Source organism: Bacillus rossius, chromosome 1 (assembly GCF_032445375.1).
Source record: "Bacillus rossius redtenbacheri isolate Brsri chromosome 1, Brsri_v3, whole genome shotgun sequence".
In the NCBI taxonomy this organism is placed as follows: Eukaryota; Metazoa; Arthropoda; class Insecta; order Phasmatodea; family Bacillidae; genus Bacillus; species Bacillus rossius.
The window spans coordinates 304,243,159-304,266,353 of NC_086330.1; the positions used below are offsets into that span (position 1 = coordinate 304,243,159).

The 23,195-nt window shown below is 36.7% G+C and overlaps 2 protein-coding genes across 5 annotated transcripts in view; both read right to left on the reverse strand.

The window, feature by feature from the left end:
- The window catches only part of LOC134527844 (uncharacterized), a 286,375-nt gene that overhangs the window by 209,559 nt on the left and 53,621 nt on the right, over positions 1–23,195 (reverse strand). For all 4 annotated transcript variants that reach the window (XM_063360800.1, XM_063360797.1, XM_063360799.1 and 1 more), the window contains exons 10-11: positions 17,949–18,126; positions 9,900–10,105 (exon numbers count right to left, since the gene is read on the reverse strand). In XM_063360800.1, coding sequence (XP_063216870.1) covers positions 9,900–10,105; positions 17,949–18,126 — 384 coding nt within the window. The remainder of the gene's footprint in view (positions 1–9,899; positions 10,106–17,948; positions 18,127–23,195) is intronic.
- The window catches only part of LOC134527847 (cation channel sperm-associated protein 2-like), a 254,149-nt gene that overhangs the window by 196,377 nt on the left and 34,577 nt on the right, over positions 1–23,195 (reverse strand). The window lies entirely within an intron of this gene.

A 23,195-nucleotide genomic window follows, 5' to 3' on the forward strand; every position in this document is an offset into this window, starting at 1 on the left:
CGCATTTGCTTGTAGGTCTTGTCCGCACTGGCTTGTAGATCATAAAAGACAAACTATAAAAATTTCCATGTTCACATATTATATACTTCGTTAGGAACGCTGCATCTGCAAAGTTGACAGCTCGTCAATCATATTAACTTTACCGTGGTTACAGCCAATATATGACTGAAACACTGTTGATTCTTATACAGGAAAGCTTAGACAGTACTCTGTAATTTTTTTTCAATCAAACTGAAATATTCATGCAAACAAAATTACAAATATTTGTAAATCTGTACATTTGCATGAAAGCAAATCGCTGCAAATGTGGGATTGTATTATTGCCCGGGCATTTATGCTTTGGGTTGTCCCAGTACCTGAATTAGTTAAAGTTATTTGTAAACTTTTCCCTGTATAGCTTTCCACGACTAAATACGCACATACAAAAGCACAATAAACAATTATGAAGTCCAATTGCTAAATATTATTATATTTTCCAAGGGTTCAAAAATGTCTTCTTGTACAAAAAAGTCGATTTTTCATATTATATTGCAATATTCGTAAGCGCGACAGTAAATATCCAGCTTTGTTTCGAAAAACGCAAATCATAAATTCAATAATAACCATAACAATGTTTTGTAGAAATTTACTATATTTTCTCTTTTAATATTACGAAATATTTCTTGGCAACCGATTTCTAAAGGAATTTTGTGTAAATGTCCAAAAACATTTTTTTTCTGTGTAAGGAATACGATATTTAATTATAATAAATTATTTTTATACTACTAATTAACAGATTACTTCAGTTTACAAGTATGCAAGCTAAGAACACATATCCATGAACGATACGGAGTACTTGATTTGCCTATTGTACTTGCACTTGGCAATTCTTTTATAAACTTAAGTTTTAATACATCCTTGTATTAGGTCCTCATTTTTTACATTTCGTTACATTGCCAATGTGTAGCAAGTGTATGTATGTATGTACATTGTGTTTTATTTCTTACGAAATATTTGTGTCTTGAAATAAATAAATATATAAAAATAAAAAAATAATATATTTATTTATTTCAAGAAGCGCATCTCGACTACTGTAATTTTTTTAAATAAATGACAAATTGTTTAATATTATGAAAATAGTCCTGCCCTATAACTCATATATATAAATGTATATATATATATATATATATAATATAAACGTAATTCAAACATTTGGTCACAAGTGTAATATTCGCATACATTATGTGGATAAGTTAAAATATTTTAAATTAAAAAAAAGGTTTGTTCATAAAATTAAATGTGTGTGTAGGCAAACCCGCCATGACGGGGCTTATGTTACGGGACGTGTAAGTGCACGTCATCCTTGAACGTGACATGCGCTAGATTTCAGTTTAACTGACCATTGGTTGTAGGATTATAATTTAAAAAAAAAAAAGTTATCAATGTCGTATTATCTGAATTCATCTCCAAAAAAATCCTGCTCTATACGATGGCCAATGAAGATTCCGGCTGTCCCGGGCTTCTAGTGCTGAAGCTCTGCTGAGTGGGTGTCGCTCGCCTAACGGTCCACCCCTAGCCAGGCACGCGCCTGTGCTCCTCAGTGGGACACAGAGTTGGCAACACCGGATGAACACGTGATCCCGCTGGCGCACCCCTTCCACCCTTAGGCCCACTCGCTGCCACGGTCATATCTCTGTCTGCGATCTCTCGCTCTCAGCTCCACCCCAGCACTATCTGGTGACCGTGATTCACAACCGCGACCTTGAAGCTTGCCCTTAAGTTGTTCTCTTGCCATGTGATCCCTTCAGACTTGCGCCTATTCCATTCAGAAGTCTCCAATTTCCAATTCGCTTGGCATTCGCGATGATTGTTAATAAGTCACAAGGCTAAGTAATGTTCATTTGTGGGTTGAATCTAGGAAATCTTTGCTTCTCACATGGCCAATTATATGTTGTGCATTCTCATGTTGGCAAACTACCAAATTTGTTCTTTTATACACTTCAGGGATTGACGTAAAACAATGTTCACAAACTCACATTAAAATAAAAACACAACAATATTTACTATTTAATATTAAGAATCAACATATATTTCAATCCTTATTTTATTATATTAATAACAATATGGCTGTCATGGAACCAAGTTGAGTTTTTTCTTTGTTATAATTTAATTAAAAAATGAAAATCGTCCAAATTCACATCATATGTTAATGGTAAGGCGTCAATTCCTCTGCTACACACTGTCCATCTTTGGTGTAAATGCTTCAGTGGATCCACAGCATAGAAATACTTACCACCAATCTCACTAAAAATACGTTAGGGCAGGACGTCTGTCTGGTACGTAGTTCTTTATAATATTAAGATGTCAAAACCTATTCGTTGCAGAAACTCTCATAAATGACATATGTAAAATAGGCTATGTTTTTTGGGCATTCACTGCAATACTTGGTTTGAATTTAACTGTCGATGTTTTAAAATGAAGTTCATTTCAGTTTATAAAATATAATGGAAAAATAACCTCTGAGAGGGTAAATATGGATATATATATATAATATATATATATGGTCCTCGCTTAGCCATATTAAGGTATTTGTGTATATAATCCATTAAAAACCTGGTCGGTCCTCGTAACCACGCACATTTCTCCTCAGTGTAAAATGACCGTTAAAATATCTGGTCCTCGCATTGCAAGGTCCACGCAATGGCTGGCAAAATCATGGTCCTCGCAACATATGTTAAACCCACTCGGGATTACACATATTCTACAAAAATTAATTATTCAAATACTTTGTGGTGTGTAAAGAACAAGAAAATTCTCCCCATTAAAATGATATGGTTGTAGCAATCGTCACTGTTGTTTTCCTTGTGGTCCTCACTTTGTGACATAAAGCCGTGGTCCTCGCTAAGTATGCTGGTCCCGTATTGGTGTGTGTATGTGTGTATGTGTGTATGTGTGTGTATGTGTGTGTATGTGTGTGTATGTGTGTGTGTGTTTGTGTGTGTGTATGTATCCTGCTCTATCTCTATATCTCTATACCTCTATATAACTCTCTAATCTCTCTATCTCTATCTGTATAGCTCTCTCTATGCCTAACTCCATCTCTCTATATAGCCCTCTCCCTTCCTTACCCTAACTCTAACCCTTTCTCACTATCTCCCTCCCTCTATTTTCCTCTTTCACACCCTGCCTTCCAACATTATTATTCGGAATATAGCAAAGAGGAAATATTATAAAAAACTTACAGGTAACTATCCATACGACTAGCACACCACCTTAAATTCTGCTTCAAAGGTTGGTGTTATCGTAATCTCACTTAGACAGTGATCACCCTCATGTTTCGAAGGTCAAGTGTGCCAAATTTCATTGAGATCAGATAAGTGATTTAGGAACACATAGATGACAAACATAGAAACATTCAAAAGTAATTCGAAGTAGATTTTCCCATACAAAATTACCAAATTCGATTTTTTTGATTTTTCAGCTGTTTCTTTGGGTTTTTCCCAATGTTTTTTTTTTACTAAACCATCCCTGTAATGAGGCGACCAAAATAAAAAAAATCATTCCAATCGGTCAAGCCGTTTTCTAGTTTTAGCGAATCTAACACACTGCAATTGATTTTTATAAATAGAGATAAGCCATTCAGCCCTTCTTTTTGAAAATTCCCTACAAAGAACAATATTGTAATCTTATTTCATCAACACAGTTTTCAATCTCTGCTGTTCACATGTTTTTATTGGGCTTAACATCTTGTAGACAACTAGATAATTAGCAGTCATCATTAGCCACAGCACAGACTAAGGGTACTGGAAACAAAATTGGTCACTGCATATAATAAGGATCATGAGTCCGTGTCTTAACCTAGTTCCACCTTCCTCCAAACCCATGGACATGTATCATGGAATGGCTAAGTCTAGGGCACAATGAGGAAACTGATGAATAGTTACAGTCTCTCATATACTAGCTATGTTATGAAAGAATGTTGAGAACTCTAGGTAATATTGGGTTCTTAATAGGCCTGTGCAAAAATCAGTTTTTTTAGTTCAAATTGAATACAAATACAAATAACTTATTCTCATATACAAATACTGAATTTGAATACTAAAATTTAGAATTAGAATTCCACTAAACAAATTTTTTCACATCACATAACAAGTACATAAAATAAAAAGGAAAAAAAATTAGTGTTGTGGCTTCTGGAAAGTTAAGTCAGCTGCAATAATGTTAGTTATAATATGCTCCTTATTTCCCAGAAACAACAAGTTAACAAAATATCCAGAATATTTTTGCAAACTGCAAAATCCAATTTATTTGACAAAAATCATGAAATTTTATTTTAAAACACTGTATTTGCAAAATGGAGATTAAACTAGTTCATATTTACATTCTTAAATCATACTTATTCATATGTTTTTGTTAAGTATTTAATTTCCGCAACATTAAAAAAAATTTCTGCTAGTTAATATCCTCTGGAATCCAGAACCATAATTTAGGTTAGTGATGGCTCGAAATCCAATAACCGGTAACGGTTATCAGTATTATTGATACTTTGATATAGGCTATTGGTAAAATAAATCAAATAATAGTTAAATATTACACAGTATCAAAGCTTCTTGGAAGATAACAAGGGAAGTGTACGTGTACTGCATCTCAGGTTACTGGCAAGTAAGCAACATGACACTAGTGTTGCCGGTACCTCTTTGCATCCTGTCCTGCTTTATTACTATGATTGGCTGGTGGGGGGGGGGGGGGGGAGTGTGTGTGTGTGTGTATGTGTGAGAGAGATAGAGAGACATACAGATAGAATCAGAGAGAGAGTGAGAGAGTGGCTCATACTCACTCATCACCCCATATTACGACCATCCCCATTTTTGCACTACAAACAAAAGTAGTCGTAAGGGGCCATAACTTTCACCGCGCTATTGGCAAACATGTTTCCATTTTACAGGACAATAAATTAAATACAGTGTTTTCTCGTATAATCGTCGCACATTTTATTCTAAAATCAAGTTTGAAAAGTAGGGGTGCGACCATTATGCGGGAAAAAAAATTTTTGTTAGGTAAAGTTATTCATAAAAAAAAACTCGTTCATGGAAAATACGTTTATTTAAAAATAGGTGGAGAAACAAGAGCACGCCAAACAATCTATATTAAAAATTCCTTAAACAAAAACCCTTCTTCAACTTTAAATAGAAAAACCAAAAATCTAACACCAACGCAAGCCACTTGAATCTGACGTGAACTAATGTGTCGTAGTACACACTTGCCACAAAAGAATGTGGGCTATAACATGTAGTTAATTCGGCGCCTGACAGATAGCGCACGTTGCATCCAATAGGCGAGATATCGATATTCGACTAAGTGCGCGCGCTCTATACGGGAAGCAACATAACCAAACATGAATGATGCGCTGGCTACATTTTTGTAAGCGGTACGCCGCGGTAACACAAGCAGATAAAGTAAATACAGTTTAAAAACGTCTTAAAAAGAAAATTTACACGTCAGACAACTTTGTATTTTCGTTAATTTATTAAATGAATTAGTGGTAATGACCGAAATTTAATTTTAGATTATACCTACACCGCAGCGACGCAGACGATCAGATAAAGGAAATAACATTTAAAAACGTCTTTATAAGAAAATTTACACGTCAAACAACTTCGTATTTTTCCATTCATTTATGAAGTAAGTGGTAATGAGTGGTAATGATGGAATAAATATTAGATTTCTACTTTAAAATACATTGTTTTATATGGAAAAGATACCTACACAAAGCGCTCGGCATCTACTAGCGGGACCAAAAACATCATGCGACGTTTACGCGAGAAGTTTTTTTATCCCAATTTTGACAGCCTAAAATATGGTTGTAACGATTACGCGTGCGACCATTATGCGATAAAACACGGTATATCAGAACTGATAGCACACTGATACATATAAATGTGTCTCTATAAAACAGGGCACAACACCGTGTGAAAGCTGACAGTTTTCAGGCTTCCTCAATCCAGATTATTGGGCTTTCAAGATTGAATATTCATTTTTTGATTACTGCATGTTTTATTTGCAGTTTCTGTTGAACTTAACACATCAGTATATGCAGTATTGTTTTATGTAAATATTTTAAGTGTCTTACTACAACGTAATTGTGCTTGATATGTACCCTGTTTTATCGCATAATCGTTGCACATCCAAATGTGGATAAAAAAAATTTATCACGTAAACGTCGCATGATGTTTTTAGTCCCGCAATTAGATTCAGAGCACTCTGTGTAGTTATCTTTTCCGTATAAAACAATGTATTTTAAAGTATAAATCTAATATTTATTCAGACATTACCACTTATTTAATTAACGGCAATACGAAGTTGTCTTATGTGTACATTTTCTTTTAAAGAAATTTTTAAACGTTATAACATTTATCTGTTCGTCTGTACCGCTGCGGTGTACCGCTTATAAAAATGTAGCCGGCACTAGTTGGCATCATTCATGTTTGGTTATGTTGCTTCCCGTATAGAGCGCGCACACGTAGTCGAATATCGATATTGATATCTCGCTGATTGCATGCAACGCGCGCTCTCTGCCGATTGCCAAGTTAACTACATTTTATGGCCCACACTCTTTTGTGATAAAGTGTGTACTACGACGATAGTTCAGGCTCGTATACGGGTCACAGATTGTTTTCTCTATTTAATGTTGAAAAAAGCTTTTTGTTACATAACTTATTTATTTAAATTGTTGGCGTGCTTTTGTATACTCTACTTTCTAAATAAACGTACTTTCCATTAATGGATTTGGTTTTTATGAATAACTTTACCTAACATTATAAATTTTCTCTCATAAATATCACACCCCTACTTTTCAAAGCTGATTTTAGTATAAAATGTGCAATGATTATGCGATAAAACACGGTACTTATTATTTCACGTGTTTCATTTTTCAATGACGATAACAACGAAATCCAATATTTTGAATGACAAAATTATCTTTTAAAATACCATAATCTTAGCTATGTATATCAATAGGTAGGGCCTGGAATTTTTCGTGATCGCGAATTTTGTGAATTTCGCATGAAAACGCGAAAAGTAAGTACATTCGCGAAAACCACAACATTTATATATTACACTGCGAATATATCCCCGAAAAGTACCATTACAGTAGAATCCCGCCGATGCGAGCCCCCTCTGATGCGTCCATTTCGTTTATATGACTGTTTTTTGAGAAAACATGAAAAATTTGAGCAGAGAAAGTCGAAAATTTGAGTAAAATCGGCTGAAAAACAAGTCTGTTACACTTTGTTGGGCTCTATGTGTTCACGTTTATCTTGGCGAGAGCTGTACTGTAAGCAGCCAGGCATACAAAAGACGTCTAAAAATAGATACCACCCCTCTAGACTGGCCACGCGGCAGTGTCTAGACGAGCTCGGCGCCTCCACTATCGCATGAAAAGCAGTCTCAGCTGTCATGTTATCTTACCCGCCCGGCGACTTGACGTCATACGTGACGTGATGCGACGCTTACCTCTCCCATCCCCTGCTAATTCTTCAAGGCTCATCCCTCCCAGAGCCACAAACCATGTAAAAACAACCCCCCCCCTTTTTTTTTAACAGCTAACATTTCAACACATTCCCTCCCTTATTTCAACCTTCTGCGTGAGAAACTGTCAGCGTGTTTTTTTTCTCTTTTTTTTTACGCTGCGAAGGGACGTGGAAAAGATAATTGCTTGAGCTGTCAAAATAAACATAGCTGAAGGCAAGGGCAGGAGCGCATCCTGTCGGTCTGTCGCTGTGATTATCTACTCCAAAAACATGTCACAGCATTTCAGGATAGCATGGTTCTTATTTCTTTCGTTTATAGCCGAATGTTTTCTACTTGATCCACACAAGGTTAAAGTATCCTTTAACCCAAGTCTTGCGTTTCAGCATAATTACCTTATTTTTACATAAGCCGTGTTCGTGTATGGTTTTGATGCTCAAAATTGATCTGGGGTATAGTTCACACTAAGTTTCTTCTCATTTGTGCGCTGGGGTTTGTTCAAGTGGCAACCCCGTGTTCCTCCACTCCATTAAATACGAGCATATCAGTATCAGAAACATGGGTTTTATTGTACTGACAATAGCACAGTGATGTGCAAATTTTGCAACTGTAAAGTTTCATGGGATAGAAAAGATTTCATTGACAAACACCTAAAGTCGGCTAAGCATGTGGCATTGGCAGCCAAAAAAAAAAAAAAAGAAAATTTGTAGTTGCAAACATCTATAGCAACGTGTCTGTTTTGTGTAACTGTTTTGGATTTAATTGGCTGTTATTATGCATATTAGCCTATTCCTAGTATACATGGATTGTTTATTAAATATGTAAACTATTATATTCAATAACTGCACGATTTAGTCAACATTTAAAATACCGGTAAAATTTCCATTGCATAACGAAAATACCGACTTTAAACCACCGCTTTTCTAATTTGAAAGTACCGCTTTTTGCATACTGAAAACACCGAAATTTTCCAGGCCCTATCAATAGGTCTTTAAACTTAACAAATTCATTGCAAGAAATTTGCTGACATTATTTTTATCTTTGTACTTTCTTTTAGAATATTTTTTAATACCATAAAAAAATATTAGTTATCGGGTATCGAATCAGTAGGTTATTATCAGAACCTGTATCTGCATCAGGTTTTTTCAGTATTTCATTAATTTACGTTTATTTTGTTTTTGAGTTGAAAAGTCATAACATTTGTTTTATCATAGATACACACAATATGCAAGCTGTAACAGTGTCGCAAGGTAGGTAGACTGATTGTGACTAATGACTTGTACGTTGTTGTAACTACCCCATTCAGTTCTTTGAATGGCCATCACAAGGGAGTGTCGCATATGGTGCTGTAAAACACAGAATTTGACAATTTTTTTTCCCCACTACTTGTACGTGTGATGAAACTAATACAAATAATAGTTTTTTTTTTTTTTTTTTTTTTTTTCAAAGTTTAAAATGTCACAAAGATTCTCCATTTTCAATTGTCCATGCGATTTCTTCCACTATTGTTTTGCAAGACAGTATTGAAATAACTTTGAATACTTTTTCGCTACGAATTGTTCACATTATTGATTATGAAGTTTCCTTTAAAACATCTAAACTGGGTTTATATAACACACAAATGACAACCTCAACAGTGAAAGTTGGTATACGACTAACTCACAAGGTATATGTATAATGTTCATATCCATATGAATACTAGTTTGTTAGTATTCGAAGATGAATTAAATATGAATAATTAACTATTCGTACTTGAAAATTTGAATATTCACACAGGCCTAGTTCTTAACTCTCAAGTACTTCTGCAACAGGCCCCGTGAACCCACTATGGCCATGCCATGGTTGGTCAGGAGCAATGTATATCAAACATTGCTACTATTTGCAAACTGGAAAATAAACAAAAAGCAATGTTTGAAATATCAATATTTTCTCCTTGCTGTTTTGTATCAAAGTTTGGTTTGCTCAATGTTTGCATGATCTTTTTGCAAAGCATTTCTGATATTCACATCACTGAAAAACCTTATTATGATCAATGTCAGCAACAACAGCACCCCCACAGTAAATTTTTTTAGAGTCACTTTTGCAATATCGATTTCACCATAACCAACATTTACTTAACCAATACTAGCTAGCAGTAGTATATTGTTATCAGTGGTTTTATAGTAACATGCCTACCAACAGCTAGAAACTTGTCCAACAGAAAAAGTAATAATAAACTTTGATAATGTCGGCTGTAGTCAGTTATGTGACCTGACAGTTCTCAAAGGTACTACCAGTGTTCTACGTGTCCTCCTGCCAGTATTGTACTGTTATCAGTGTTTGTAAACACTTTGCAAATAACTTTTGGGAAGTGAGTACCACTGTTGCTACAGGTGTACACGGCTGGCACTCACACAAACTGCTTGAAGGGTGTAGCCTTGGAGGCGGTGGTGCGCAGAAGCTGCTCTGTGTGGCTCATGACTGCCAGGTTGGACAGGTGTATCCTCTCTGCGGTCGTCAGGTCCAGCCCGGCCGTCGAGAATAGACACGTGATGAAGCCGAGCAGCTCCGCCGAGTGCCCGCCTGCCGCAAACTTCAGCACACTCTTCAGGTGGCTGCACTGCAAGCGTTACATCAGGGTATCCCCCTCTCCCGCCAACACATACCCACTCTTCCAGAGCCCCATACATGCCCCAGTATGCATTTGGTATGCAGTACACAACTGTAGGGAAGGAAAGAGGAGGTATACGATTACGGCTAAATTTCTGTAGATATTGGGTTCAATATTTTAATTCATTTATTTGTTTAGAAACAAACCAAATTCCGCACTAGGTCAGTTGACAATATGTCAGAGTGCAAAAAATATAAACTTAGTTTAAATTACTTATTAGTTTAATAACTTAGTTAAATATTATTGTAAACTACAGATTACTTTTACAGAAAGAAATAATATACAAAAACATAATATGATGAGTACATTATAATTGGAGTCAGCGCTCTTACAAAACTTCCATGTATACAGTATATAGTATATTATGAAATCCAGTTCGTCATATCGGCTGGACAGGTGACTGCTTGTAGTGAAGCAAAGCACATGAGACACATTGAGGGGCGATAAGGTGAGAGTGAGTACTGATGAAATGTATGGGGTGGACATGGGTACCATGGGGAAACCACCGGTAAATGGCAACAAGCTCAAATATTTCCCATTATCAACACTCCTGATTCAACCCCACAAGGAATCCAACATTGTGCCATTCCAAGCTGGCCCGGCCAGGACACCCAGAATAGTCACAATTCATAACACACTTCTAGATTTTATACTGTGTATTCGAAAAACAAAATAAAAAATTCACTGAAAGTTTGAAGCCACAGTTTTAGTATTGGTTTTTTTAAAAGTTGTTTAAAGTAAAGAAATTATTGTAGCTGCATGTTCTTTGAAAATTATTCTTGTTACCAAACAAACAAATACATGCTCTCATACAGATCAAAACTACTGCAGCACAGGATATTACACTTAGTTCACGTTAATGAGAATTTGCAGTCCGACAGATTTTCTGCAATGGTTCAATAAAAAATACTTTCTGTGAAATTCCCCAAATGCCTTTGAATCAGGTAAAAACCAGGGCATGAAAATCAGCAGTCACCATGGCTCAATGCCAACACTCATGGTCAAACCAATCTTTAATTACAATTTACCAAACACGTTTATTTGCAGCAAACTTACACCAGTAGGCAAAAAATGTCTCTCCCGTAACTCTTCATTACACTAGAACCCCAATTTTACGAGCCCTGGATATAACGAAGCAGCGTATTTACGAAAACATTCTCAGGAACCGTCAACAAATTGGACATAAAAACAATTATAAAAAAATAGATTAAAATACAATTGAAAACTTATAAAGATATATGATTTTTTAATTCACAGTGTATATTTTGTGCAGGTTTTAATACTCTCAATTATGTTCCTATAAAAAGAAGAACCAAAAAGTGCATGTAACTCAGTACATGTGATAGAAATGAAACGTCTTTGGTAATTCAAACCTAGACTCATAAGTATATTGTAAGGTGTAAAACGGCAGAGAGAAAAAGAGAGCAAGAAGACAATTTTCTCAATAAACATGAACTAACAAAATTATTACTCACTTCAAAATAACTGCTCAAGATATCAATAATTACTGATCAATCAATAATGATTAACAAAAAATATTTCTCAGTGTTTAAATAATCATACCTTAAAATGTTAAATTAAAATTTTCAGGAACACAACTAAGGCATGAAAACAATTCTACCTACAATTTATACACGTTTTAAAAAACAAATCAACTTCCATACATTTTATTCTCAACCACATTTATTATATTACTTAGTATTACTCAGCAAAACCATTTATACAATTTAATAACAAGATAACACAGCTCTGGGTTTGTTGACTATCATTTCTTTTCCAAGTATTTAAGAATCCAAACTTTTTGAATTAATTAGAAATTTGATTAAAATAGAAATAAATTAATAAACACAAATTAAAATTATTACTCAGTTCAAAATAACTGCTCAGAATATCAATAAATATTGAGCAATCAATACAGATTAAATAACAATAAATATTACTCACTGTTGAAATAATACTAACACAAATATAGAATATTTGTTTAGTAAATATCAAAGCTAGGATTGATTATAGTAAATAAGTTAGGAATTTAATATGATATTAAGTATAGATAGTTATGATCGAGCATTCTAATACAATGATTTTGTGTTTCTGCAAATATCACTTTATAGTGAAACAGATGCTGCCAATAAGCTACATAGACCTACTGGAATGTAATCATAGGCATTAATTATGTTTTACCATCGAATGAATGAACAAACATGTCCGCCACTCCACAGCGCGAAAATTTAACTGCATGGTCCTACCTCACAGTAATTCTTTACATTATAACCATATTACCGCAAAGTGAAAATAAAAACAATATTCCATGCACAGGATTTATTTAACCTTTTTTTAACTAGCATATTCTTAGTTGGACTAAACATATTTACACGCTCATATGCTCATAAATATAATATGATGTAAGATTTAGTTAATCAAATAATAATTCATGACAAGTAACTACCCTATCATACTAAAGAATGAAAAGCATTATACCAGCAAAAAATATTTAGATACACAGCTAAAACAATACTAATATAAAACTGTTTTAACAATATTGATTTACACAAGTAATTAAAATAATACTTACTTGAAAGTTCTTGCGAATATGGCCCGTGGCGATCTGCACAACAATAAGCTCAAACCCCGTTGTGTTACCCTCTGCCCAAATACTCCCTTACTAGATGCCAGCAAGTCAGCGGGCTTCAGGCGCAGGCGGGTTCCTACCTCAGCACTCTGCCTATCCCTGCAGCATGGCACCGTGTGGAGCCCGCTCAAGGCATTGGGGAACAACAAGTTCTCTGCACTGTCTGCAATCTATTATCCATCTTTTTCGTGTCGGAAATGTTTCCCAACAATCTTTCACGAAAACGTTGCATTAAAATTCAGTCTTGAAATTTTACTCCCATCACACCTAAAGAAGTTTCACTTCAAAAATGGAACATTCCATTTAAAAATGTGGCAGCGAAAGCTTCTACAACGTAAGTGGGTGCGCAGAAAACTTGTCCGGCTAGGCTGATGGCAGTGGCGGCATCATGACATGTGGTTTACCCATCCCTCTTCTGGTTTACATTCTTCAAGGCAAAAGCTCATCCCTCGTAAAAATGTCTCCCACCTCTTAACAATCCAACGTTCCCTCATACACATGAAAAACTGTCAAAATCCTACCCCCCCACCCCCCTCAAAAACACACCATGCGTCAAAAGCCAGAACACACAGTGTAGTAAAGTCCAATCTCAGTGAAACAAATATTTTTATGGCCCATGCAACAGATATTTACAGTTACCTGTATAAGTTATTATGGCATCATCCCTTAAATTTTTAAAACAAATTTACTGGTACATTTTGTTCATTAGTCACACAGCAGTTTTTCTGCTAGATAATCACAAACTTCAAAGTTTCTTGGATGGAAAACTTTAATACGGCCATAATTTTACCACAAATGAACTATATTCTCCCCCTCTGCATTACAACATTTCTGATGCGCAATGTATAGCAGCAACTGCAACCACGTTGTGCTGCATGAGATACTAAATTAAAGAAATCGAGTATCGACTTCCTCCTCCTATGGCTAATCGCCGGCAATCCAAAGTTACTCCGTTTTTACAACTCCTTACGGTTCCCGGGAATAGGGTCGCAATGGTCGTAATAGAGGAGGGGTGGTCGTTTGACCAACTGGACACCCCCCCCCCCCCCCCCCAAGAACCCTTACGTCAAAATATGGCATTTATCACACCAAGTTCATGCAAAGGAACTGACAAGTTTTCTAACTCAATATAAATTTTTGAAGTGAAACTTATTTGGGCCTGAAATGGAAAAAAATTTCAAGGCCAAATTTAAATGCAAAATTTTCATTATACATTGTTGTGAAACGTTTCTGATGCGAAAGGAAGGAAAGTGCGGACAGTGCAGAGAACTCGTCGGGCTCCATTCCCTTGAGCGGGCTCCACATGGCAGCGTGCGGCTCAGGTGGAACCCTGCAATGCTGCAGATAGGCGGGTTGTGGCAGTTTGGACCTGCCTGTACCTGATGCTACCCGAGTTGATGGCATTTAGTAACAGATTATTTGGGCAGAGGGGTTTGAGCTTATTGTTGTGCACCTCGCCACGGGCTATATTCGCAAGAAAATGGTGTTCTTTCAAGTATATATTTTAATTACTTGTGTAAATCAGTACTGTTAAACAGTGTTGTATAAGACATTTTTAAGGTGTGTAACTAAATATTTTTTTTTGCTGATATAATGCTTTTCACGCTTTAATTGGACAGGGTGATTATTTAACACGAATTATTATTTGATTAACTGAAACACACATCTTTTTATAATTATAAGCCCACAAGCATGTAAATATTTTAAGTCAAATTAAGAATATGCTTGGTTTAAATTAAGTTTGATGAAATCCTGCACATGAAATATTGTTTTTATTTTTATTTTAAACAAATTTCCAATCAATACAAAAAAAGATTTGAAAAAGAAATGAAAACCAAAAACCCTCTTCTGTATTATTTTTAGAATTTTGTTTTCTTTCTCTTTCTCTCTCAGCCGTTTTAGCTGTTATGATATACTTACGAGTCAAGGTTTGAATTGCCAAAGAAGTTTCACTTCTATCACATGCAAGTGCTCTTTTTTTTAATACTAGACGTGTTCCAAAAAGGAAAAAAAGATAGCCAGGAAAAGCATGTTGGACAGTCACTGTCACCAAACAAAGCATAAACACTGCGCAATGTGTGGAGCATCTGTGATTAATCGCTGTGACATTGCTTCATTATCGCTTGTGCAAGGTGAGGCGGGGAATGTTAGAAAGTATAGAGAAGGGTAATGCTAGAGAGGACTTGGGAGCCAGTGTTTCCTGCTAGAGGAAAAAAGGGGTCTTTTGTTTTTATGCTGTGAAATGGGCGGGGGAAAGATAATTGCTTGAGCTGTGAAAATAAACATCACCAGTAGCAGTTAAATTGGATGAAAAGGGCGGGCATGCCCCTGGGCGGAGAAGCTGTTAATATCTACTCGAAAAACATGTACGTAATTGCATTTCAGGTTAACAGATTCCTTATATGTAATTATGTTATATCCGGATGTTTTCAACATGATCCAAGCAAGATCCTTAGACACATTTTGAACAAAAAAAAAACACCGGTCAGTTAGTGTTGTGCCATGTTTCACCATACACATATAAAGCTTTTATCGGTTTGCCAACAGTTATAATATAATTTTACTCTACAATGTACAATTAAGCAAGCAGATAATGTGGTTGCTAACAAGTTCAAGCATCCAAGACTGGCCACAGAGCAGAGGAGGGCAGACGGCTGACTGGTCATGTGGTGACGTGTGGACGAGGTGGGGCCAATGCGTATTCCATGTTCACACGCTGGGGCCAGACAGAGGTTACTGTTTTCATTGCATTATTGGTATTTAATATTTAATGAAATTTTATTTTTTTAATACTAAATACACACAAATATTACCTGATATTTTGGTTCAAAAAGTAAAACATAATATTTTTCTTCAGAGAGGAGGGGAGGAGAGATTTCAAAATTTACGAAGGTATTGATTCTATGAATGCAATCAGTGGAACCCTGAACATATTTTTTTTGCAAATTCTGCAAGACATGACCGGTCAGGATAGCATCTAGCGAGGGGCTAGTTGGAGAATGAAGCTACCTTCTTTTACCATGTTGAAACAAGAGGGAGGCAGCCCAATGGGCCAACCAAAAATCACAACGAACATTACCTTATAAGGAAATAGACCAAACTTTTTAGTTTCAAAGTTAGATACCTTACGCTAACAAATATAAAAGATGTTCCACGAGTTTCTGCAGCAAAACATCACACCAGGGAATATTTCATACTGATTGGCTGTTGATTTAGCACCCTGTGAACAAGCGACTCAAAAGGAGATTTCCTAGCTGTGCAGTTATGCACCTATGTGTGGGATTTTCCCAATAAAAACAACAAATCTACACCTCCTGGGCAGGTACCAGATTGTCAGGTTTCCTTCTAACTGATAATAAATACCAAATGTGTAAATTATCTGTTTTGACGTGTAAATATTGTGTGTGCTAGGGTTAATTTTAGGGTTGTGGACATGTTTTTTTTTCTAACTTCCTACAGGACAGCGTCCAGCTATCAAGTTGGCTGACTGCCAAGGTAGGCAGCCCCATGGCTTCTGGAAAAAGGCATGATCTTTGACCATCAGTGCGGTAAATTGTGCAATGAAGCACAAACAATCAGTATGAATTTATTTGTTTATTTGGTATTGATATTACAGTCCATTTACATTTCGTAACATATCATATTAATACAATCTTCGTATACATAAACAGGTATTCGTTCGATAGTGGTTTTTCGAATATGGATGTGTAAAAAGCAAATATAATAAGGAAAAATTATCTGGAGAGGAAGATACGTACTGAGTGAGGGTCGTACTTCTCTTTACATTTCCGTTCAGCTCACAAGAAGAGACTACAGCGGAGTTACGTTATTTTGATGGACGTCAAGTTGGGTTCTTGAAATTCCGCATTAATTTGACAGAATTATGGATTTTCCGAACTTCAAGAATGAACTTACTCTTCGGTCGATATCTACATTCCTGACCATCCTGGGTTCGAATCTTCGTACTTTCCATCCCTGAAGGACGATGGTCGGCGCCGTCAGTCGCTGTCGCAATAATTCTGAGGCCTGAGTTCCCGACACAACCATGACGACCATACATCTAAGGTTCCATGTGGTCTACGTCAGTGAGATCGTTTCAAATTAATTATAAAGACTTTTCAGGATCACAGGAGGATGCTGAACTGCCGTCATCTAATTTTACAATTAGAACAGTAGTATTCGTAGTTTTCAGCTGGTCGAAAACATCCTTGTCTCTGGTTACCGCTATCCAGATGTCCAGTGCTGCAGAGTTTGCAGTGTCTCCGAACAACTGAACTAGACGTAAGGTTACGTGAATCGAGACATTACTAGTATGAAATACCTTTACTTAGATATTTGGCTCTCTAGGAATATATGTCTGCATACAGATAACTATCACTGATATAGTATATATGTTATTGAGACTATTTGATCACCTAAATATATGTCATTTATGTTTGCTTCTTCATTTAAGTCAAGATAATAAAAAAAAAACTAATATTTTGGAAGGTATAACTAGTTACGTCAAATTCCTAACCTTTGGCATTACTTTTAAAATATACATTTTGCAAATCGAATTCATAAATGAATATTTAGTTTATGATTCACTCTACACTTCCTTATTACACATTTTAGACATTTACATGTCTTGTTAGCCAGGAACAAATGAGTGTAATAACTTGGATAAAACAATATTAATAAGAGGAATCATAATCAATTGTTTATTTCTGGAGAAACATATATATAAAATTAGGCGCCCAATTTCAATAAATAAATATACCACGTTCTACAGAACTTTAAAAAATAAAAAATGTAATTCACCCCATAAACATAGAATTTAAGTACTTTTTAAGGCATTGGTATGATTTTATTTAATTTTACGGAGGCTTTGTGTGTTGTAGACAGCGAGGTCCTAGAGCAGCGGTTCCCAATTTTTTTCCGGCCAGGGGACCCTATGATCGACTTTTCTTTTGGAGGAACCCCAGTTCCTTCAAAGAAAGTTATTTGACAATAGTTGTGCCTGCTTCATATGACATTCGTCCTGACTCACGGAACCCCGGGGTTCTGTGGAACACCTTCTGGGAACCGCTGTCCCAGAGAACACAGAACTAGGCCCGCAGCAAGAGACTGCCTGGAGCGACACAGAGAAACAAGGATGGCCCCGGTGCCCTCAAGACTGCTCACCCTGGACAGCTTGTAGAGCGCAATGGCCTGGGGGAAGTCCCGCGTGGCGAGCTTCGCATCCCCCGCGCGCTCCAGGAGCTCCTGAAGGGGCAGGCCGAACATGAGGGCGACGCGCTCGGCCGTCTCCAGCTGCTGCCGCTGCAGGACCAGCTCCGTGAACACCTGCGCCGCCGGCCGCCTGCATCAGCCATACTCTCTAGCTCTAGTAGATGCATCCAACTATCTACTGACATGATCAAACAGAAAATAAAACCATGTACAACCTGCAAAATATTACTTGAAATCAATATGCAAAGAATCAAAAAGTGTGCAGGGTTCTCAAATTTTTTTCTTGAGTCAACTTCCCTGAGTTTCCCTGTCCCCTGTTCCATCAAATAACTTGTTCCCTCTCTCATCCGTCAATCTTGCAAGATAATACATATAGGTATTAGTATTACAATACAGACTGTATCAACACACATTTCAACAAACATAACATTATAATTCAGAAATGATAAATATGTATTCCTGCGCAGCCTGCACTGACATTTCCTATAAAATTACATACCAAACACTATTATCTTTGAAAGATTTGTGCAATGGCCAATGGGAGTGCATGACTTTATGTAGGCTTTTGGACATACGCCATTGCTTAGCACATGTATGTCTGAAGAAGAAAACTACAAAAAACACAAATGACAAAAAACACAAATTAAGCAAAAATTGCTGTTGTCAGGATTTAACGCCACACAATATTCCACAACAGGAATATGGTCAACAAACAAGGAAAAAACAAAGAAAAATGGACTAACAGAACGAAAAAACCCCCACAAATGATGACAGCACAAAAAATATTGAACCCAAAAAATTCAGCACAACAGTCAAAACGAGACAAAATCACGACCAAACGAAAAGACGAAACAAACACAACAGTTTTCTAAAACAGAAACAAGCGACATTTCGGGAACTGCTATCTGCTCCCGTCCTCAGGCAGAGACGCACATGGTACGGAAACACAGGTGCGACTGAGAAGGGGCTGGAAAAATGAGGGTATTTATCAGAAAATGGACTACATCTCGCTCAGCCAATGGCAGACAAGCTGACTCCTCATTGGCTGTGCACCATGGAGTTAAAGCGGATTGGTTATTGTAGGTTGAGTATTGGCTATTGTTTTGTGCTGCAGGGATGTTTCTCTCTTAATCAAAGGGATCCACATATTTTTTAATTCAATGCTCTGCTGGCTGAAAATATTTTTATTGCTAATAATGAAAGCTGATTCTTTGATTTTCCTTTTTATTTTATCGAGTTCCTGTATGAGTGGTGTGGAGTCTTCCCAGAGAATTTTGTGGCTATTTTCCCATGTATGTTCAGCAAGTCTGGATTTTAGGGTTTCACCCTTCTTGCAGTTGTTTTTGTGTTCTTTGATTCGGGTGGATAGAGCTCTGCCAGTTTCACCTATGTGTTTTTTTGTAGTTTTCTTCTGCAGACATACATGTGCTAAGCAATGGCATATGTCCAATAGCCTACATCAAGTCATACCAAACACTGCCAGTATGAAAACAAAATCTAACAATTGTTTGATCAAACCTTGAAACAATTCTTTATTGATTGTGATCAAGAGAAAGTCTTCATATATTTTACTAAGATATTGTCAATTTCCCGAGGTTTTCAGGTTTATCAGGCATCTTTTCAATTCCTTGAGAATTTTCTGTGTTCCAGGTTTTTCCTATAAGCGGAAACCCTGTTTAAAAAAAATACTGTTTTAAGAAAAGTAACCCTAATTTTAGCACTTCTGGTCGTACCATTATTATTTATTTTGAAACAACTTGGTTCACATAACTATAAGGTTGCCGTTGTCCAGTATTTTTTAATGTTGATATTGGCCAGTTAGAATGTTGCCTGCGAGTCTGAACAGTTCTACATTTTGTCTACATTGTCTTTTTTTTTTTCCAAAGGGTTAAGTTCACAGACTTTTGCGGACTTGGTCTGAATTGGCTAGGTTTGTGGGTTTTGCAGTATGAAGTTGGAAGAATAAGTCTGAGACGGTCGACATCACAATCACAATCATCAGACAACTGCTACCTTGATAATGGTAGAAAGTTAAATGGCAATCAAAATGTTTGAGACCATTTCTCTTACAGGGTTACAGGGAGGGTTTCAAGCCGCACACTTAGGAATAGAGGCTCGTGACGATGGGACCTACAACTAACAAAAGACACTGTACTCGTGGTGAACGTAAATTACACCGAATGCTGGAATCAACCAAATACTCACCACGTAAGTGTGATGCACTAGTGATTACAATCACTGAACACCTGTACACAACAAGATCATCACAAATGAACAAAAGTAAAATTGAGAGATGGAGCAACACCTGAACATGATGTTACGGAAACAAGGAAAACGACTAGCTTGCGCAATGTTGTGCACAACTAATAAAACAACTCAGGCAGCATGGCCCTAGCTGCGGCTTGTCACAGCTGCACATATTGCTAAGGGGCCTACAGTTCTCTCCTACAACTCCAAGAATATTTTAAATTTAATGCAATTATTTTCTTTCAACCACAAGTGTGGGTTGATTTGCTTACAAGTTGATGCAGAATTTTGTTTTACCACAAATACATATCCTGAATAAAACTACCTATCTAAAAAAATTAAGTCATCAAATTTAACTTAAACAAATTGCTCGGGTACTAAATGCTTCCACTAATTTTTAGTGATAGAAATCCCACCATTTCAGGTTTCAGTTGCACCATAACCAGCTTTGAGTATTGTGTCTCAAAGAAAGCGAGGTAATAGAGATGGATAAACTCAAAAATACAGTTCAAGAAAACTAGAGAAGGAATCAACCTTGATCTATAGTCTGGGTGTTTTGAATGAACGTTTTTAATGTGAAAGTCAAAGTTGAATTCTGAATTCTCAAACTTCTGAAGTTTCAAGTCAAAGTCATAACTTTTAAACAGAATAAATTAATTTTTTTAACTGTATTATAATTATATATTAATTAATTTAAAAAAAGGTTTATAAAAAATGCACAGAACTCTAATAGTAGCTCACTGGTTTCGTAAAAATGAAAAATGTATGTGTTATAGAATTCTTTTTGGTTTCAAATGTTAACAATATTCTCAAGGCATCAAACAAAGGAGTTTGATTTTACTAACTGAAAGATGCTAATTATTCAGTTTATTCTAACCGAACAAGAAAATTTATGAATCTGAATGCAGGAAAAACATTTCTGGTGCATGCTCCAGAAGAAGACTAACATTTATCTCTGATGATGTTTACAACAGCAGGAAACATACGTTCACAGTTCACTGTCTAATTTGTCCTATCGTGACCCAGAAGAAAACCATGGATTTTCTTACTTGTTAGCTGTTATTTCACTTTGTACACTATCTAGTACATTCCAAAAGTTTGATGTATCAGTGCCTTTGTACTGTGCTTCAGGTTCAGTCTGAGGCAGACGTTCATTTTGCAATTTCATAAGTACAGTTGACTAAAAGGCCAAAGCCAAACCATGATTTTTAAGGCCCTTGGTGCTAGGCCGTTATGAAGATAAATCATCTCACGCAGGCTAATCTTCATGAGAATGTTAACTTAAGATTACCATTATCATTAATATTCACCTTAATTTTTGCTTTTGAAATAAAATAAAAAAGTATTTCTACACTCAATTTAACTGTGCAAGTTAAAACAATATTTACATCAATAATTGTTACGCCAGTGTTGAATAAAGCTACAAGAATTTAATTTATTGTTTCCTTTAAATAAAATGCTTGGTGATAGCTTTGAATTGAAGTTGGAAAGCTACAATTCAAATTTATTTTTTTTAATCTTTGAACATCCCTAACCTGTAGCAAGAAACTAGGTGTCTAGAAATACCTGGTGAGCCAATTTCAGGACCTCTAAAAAACATTTTCTTACAATCCATTCTTTAATACATGCCATTTTTTCCTCATGGAACAAAAAAAAACAACTTTGCAATCCACAATAATAATTTCTCTCTTCGCAGCTGTGGTGCCTGCACCTGGGTGTGGGCAGCTACAGGTCACCATCCTAATACATGCCTGGCTCAGTGCTGCTGCATGACCTTGAACTGTCGAGACTCGCCTAGTGAGGGAGGCAGCACCTTTTCCCCTCTATTCATTGCCTACTTAACATGTACTGCCACACAGCACTACTCTCGCTTCCCATTGGTTATCCTCTTTCCGGCCAGATATGCGATAAAAGAGGGTAAAGAAGATGTGTGATCATCAGTCGCCACCTAATTGCAGATTCACCTTATCGTCATGATACTCTGCCTCAGCTTGTTTCTCATTTACCCATTAAACTGCCAGCACATCAAGACCAGCAAACTTCAGCTACGAGAGCCTGCCCGTAACCGCTACCGCCATCTGGCTGTTGCCAATTGCAAGTCGTTTACGGGCCCCTTGTCTTGAAAGGTAAAGGTTCTCACCAATGGTTTCCAAAGTGTCGTGCCTGTCATTAAAGGGAACTGCTGCCAACTGTCTGTTTCTGGACAGGTTAACTGTCTACAGACGCCTCTTTGCGGTACTGTACGGCCGACACAACAGGAAGTCTCCAAGTTTGTCACAGGCAGTTCCGCCTCCTATCAGTTACATGTCTTTTAACTAGGGATGGGCCGGTCGAATCCTTGAATCCTCGAATCCCACCGAATCTCTAGTATTCGAAAGATTCTAAATTCGAGGGAAAAGATTCGGGATTCGAGGAAAAATATTGATGTAAATGTAGTACTTTAAAAACTTAAATGCTTACAATTTACTTGGCCTGTTTACATTTTCCTTGGAACACATCCTATTGAGGTACCTCGTTAATACGTTTACCGAATTTCACGGACTAGCGATTAAAAGCCCGGAAGGTCTTGTCAAGCTTCTCAGACACCGGTGTGCAGCTGGGTTAAGGCCAAGGTCATGCGACGTAACATCTCCCGAGGCTTATTGCGCCTTGGCAGCAGATGGATAAAAAATAGTAAATTCCCCATTATTCGTGTTAATTGGGACCTGCCGATGCCCGGATAATTGAAATACTGTAAAAAAAAAAAAAAAATAAACCAGGATAATCAGTTTCGAATTAGTGTCTCGGCTTAAAAAAATACAGCACTGCCTAGCCATTAGTTCATGGTCATTTACAACAGCCTAAGAGAGAAAAATAAGATCCTGCTGACCTTGCACCCCCCCCCCCCCCCCCCCCCCCCCCACTATTGCAGCAGCTGTCAGTGTTTGCCATGGGCGCCTCTGTGATTTATGT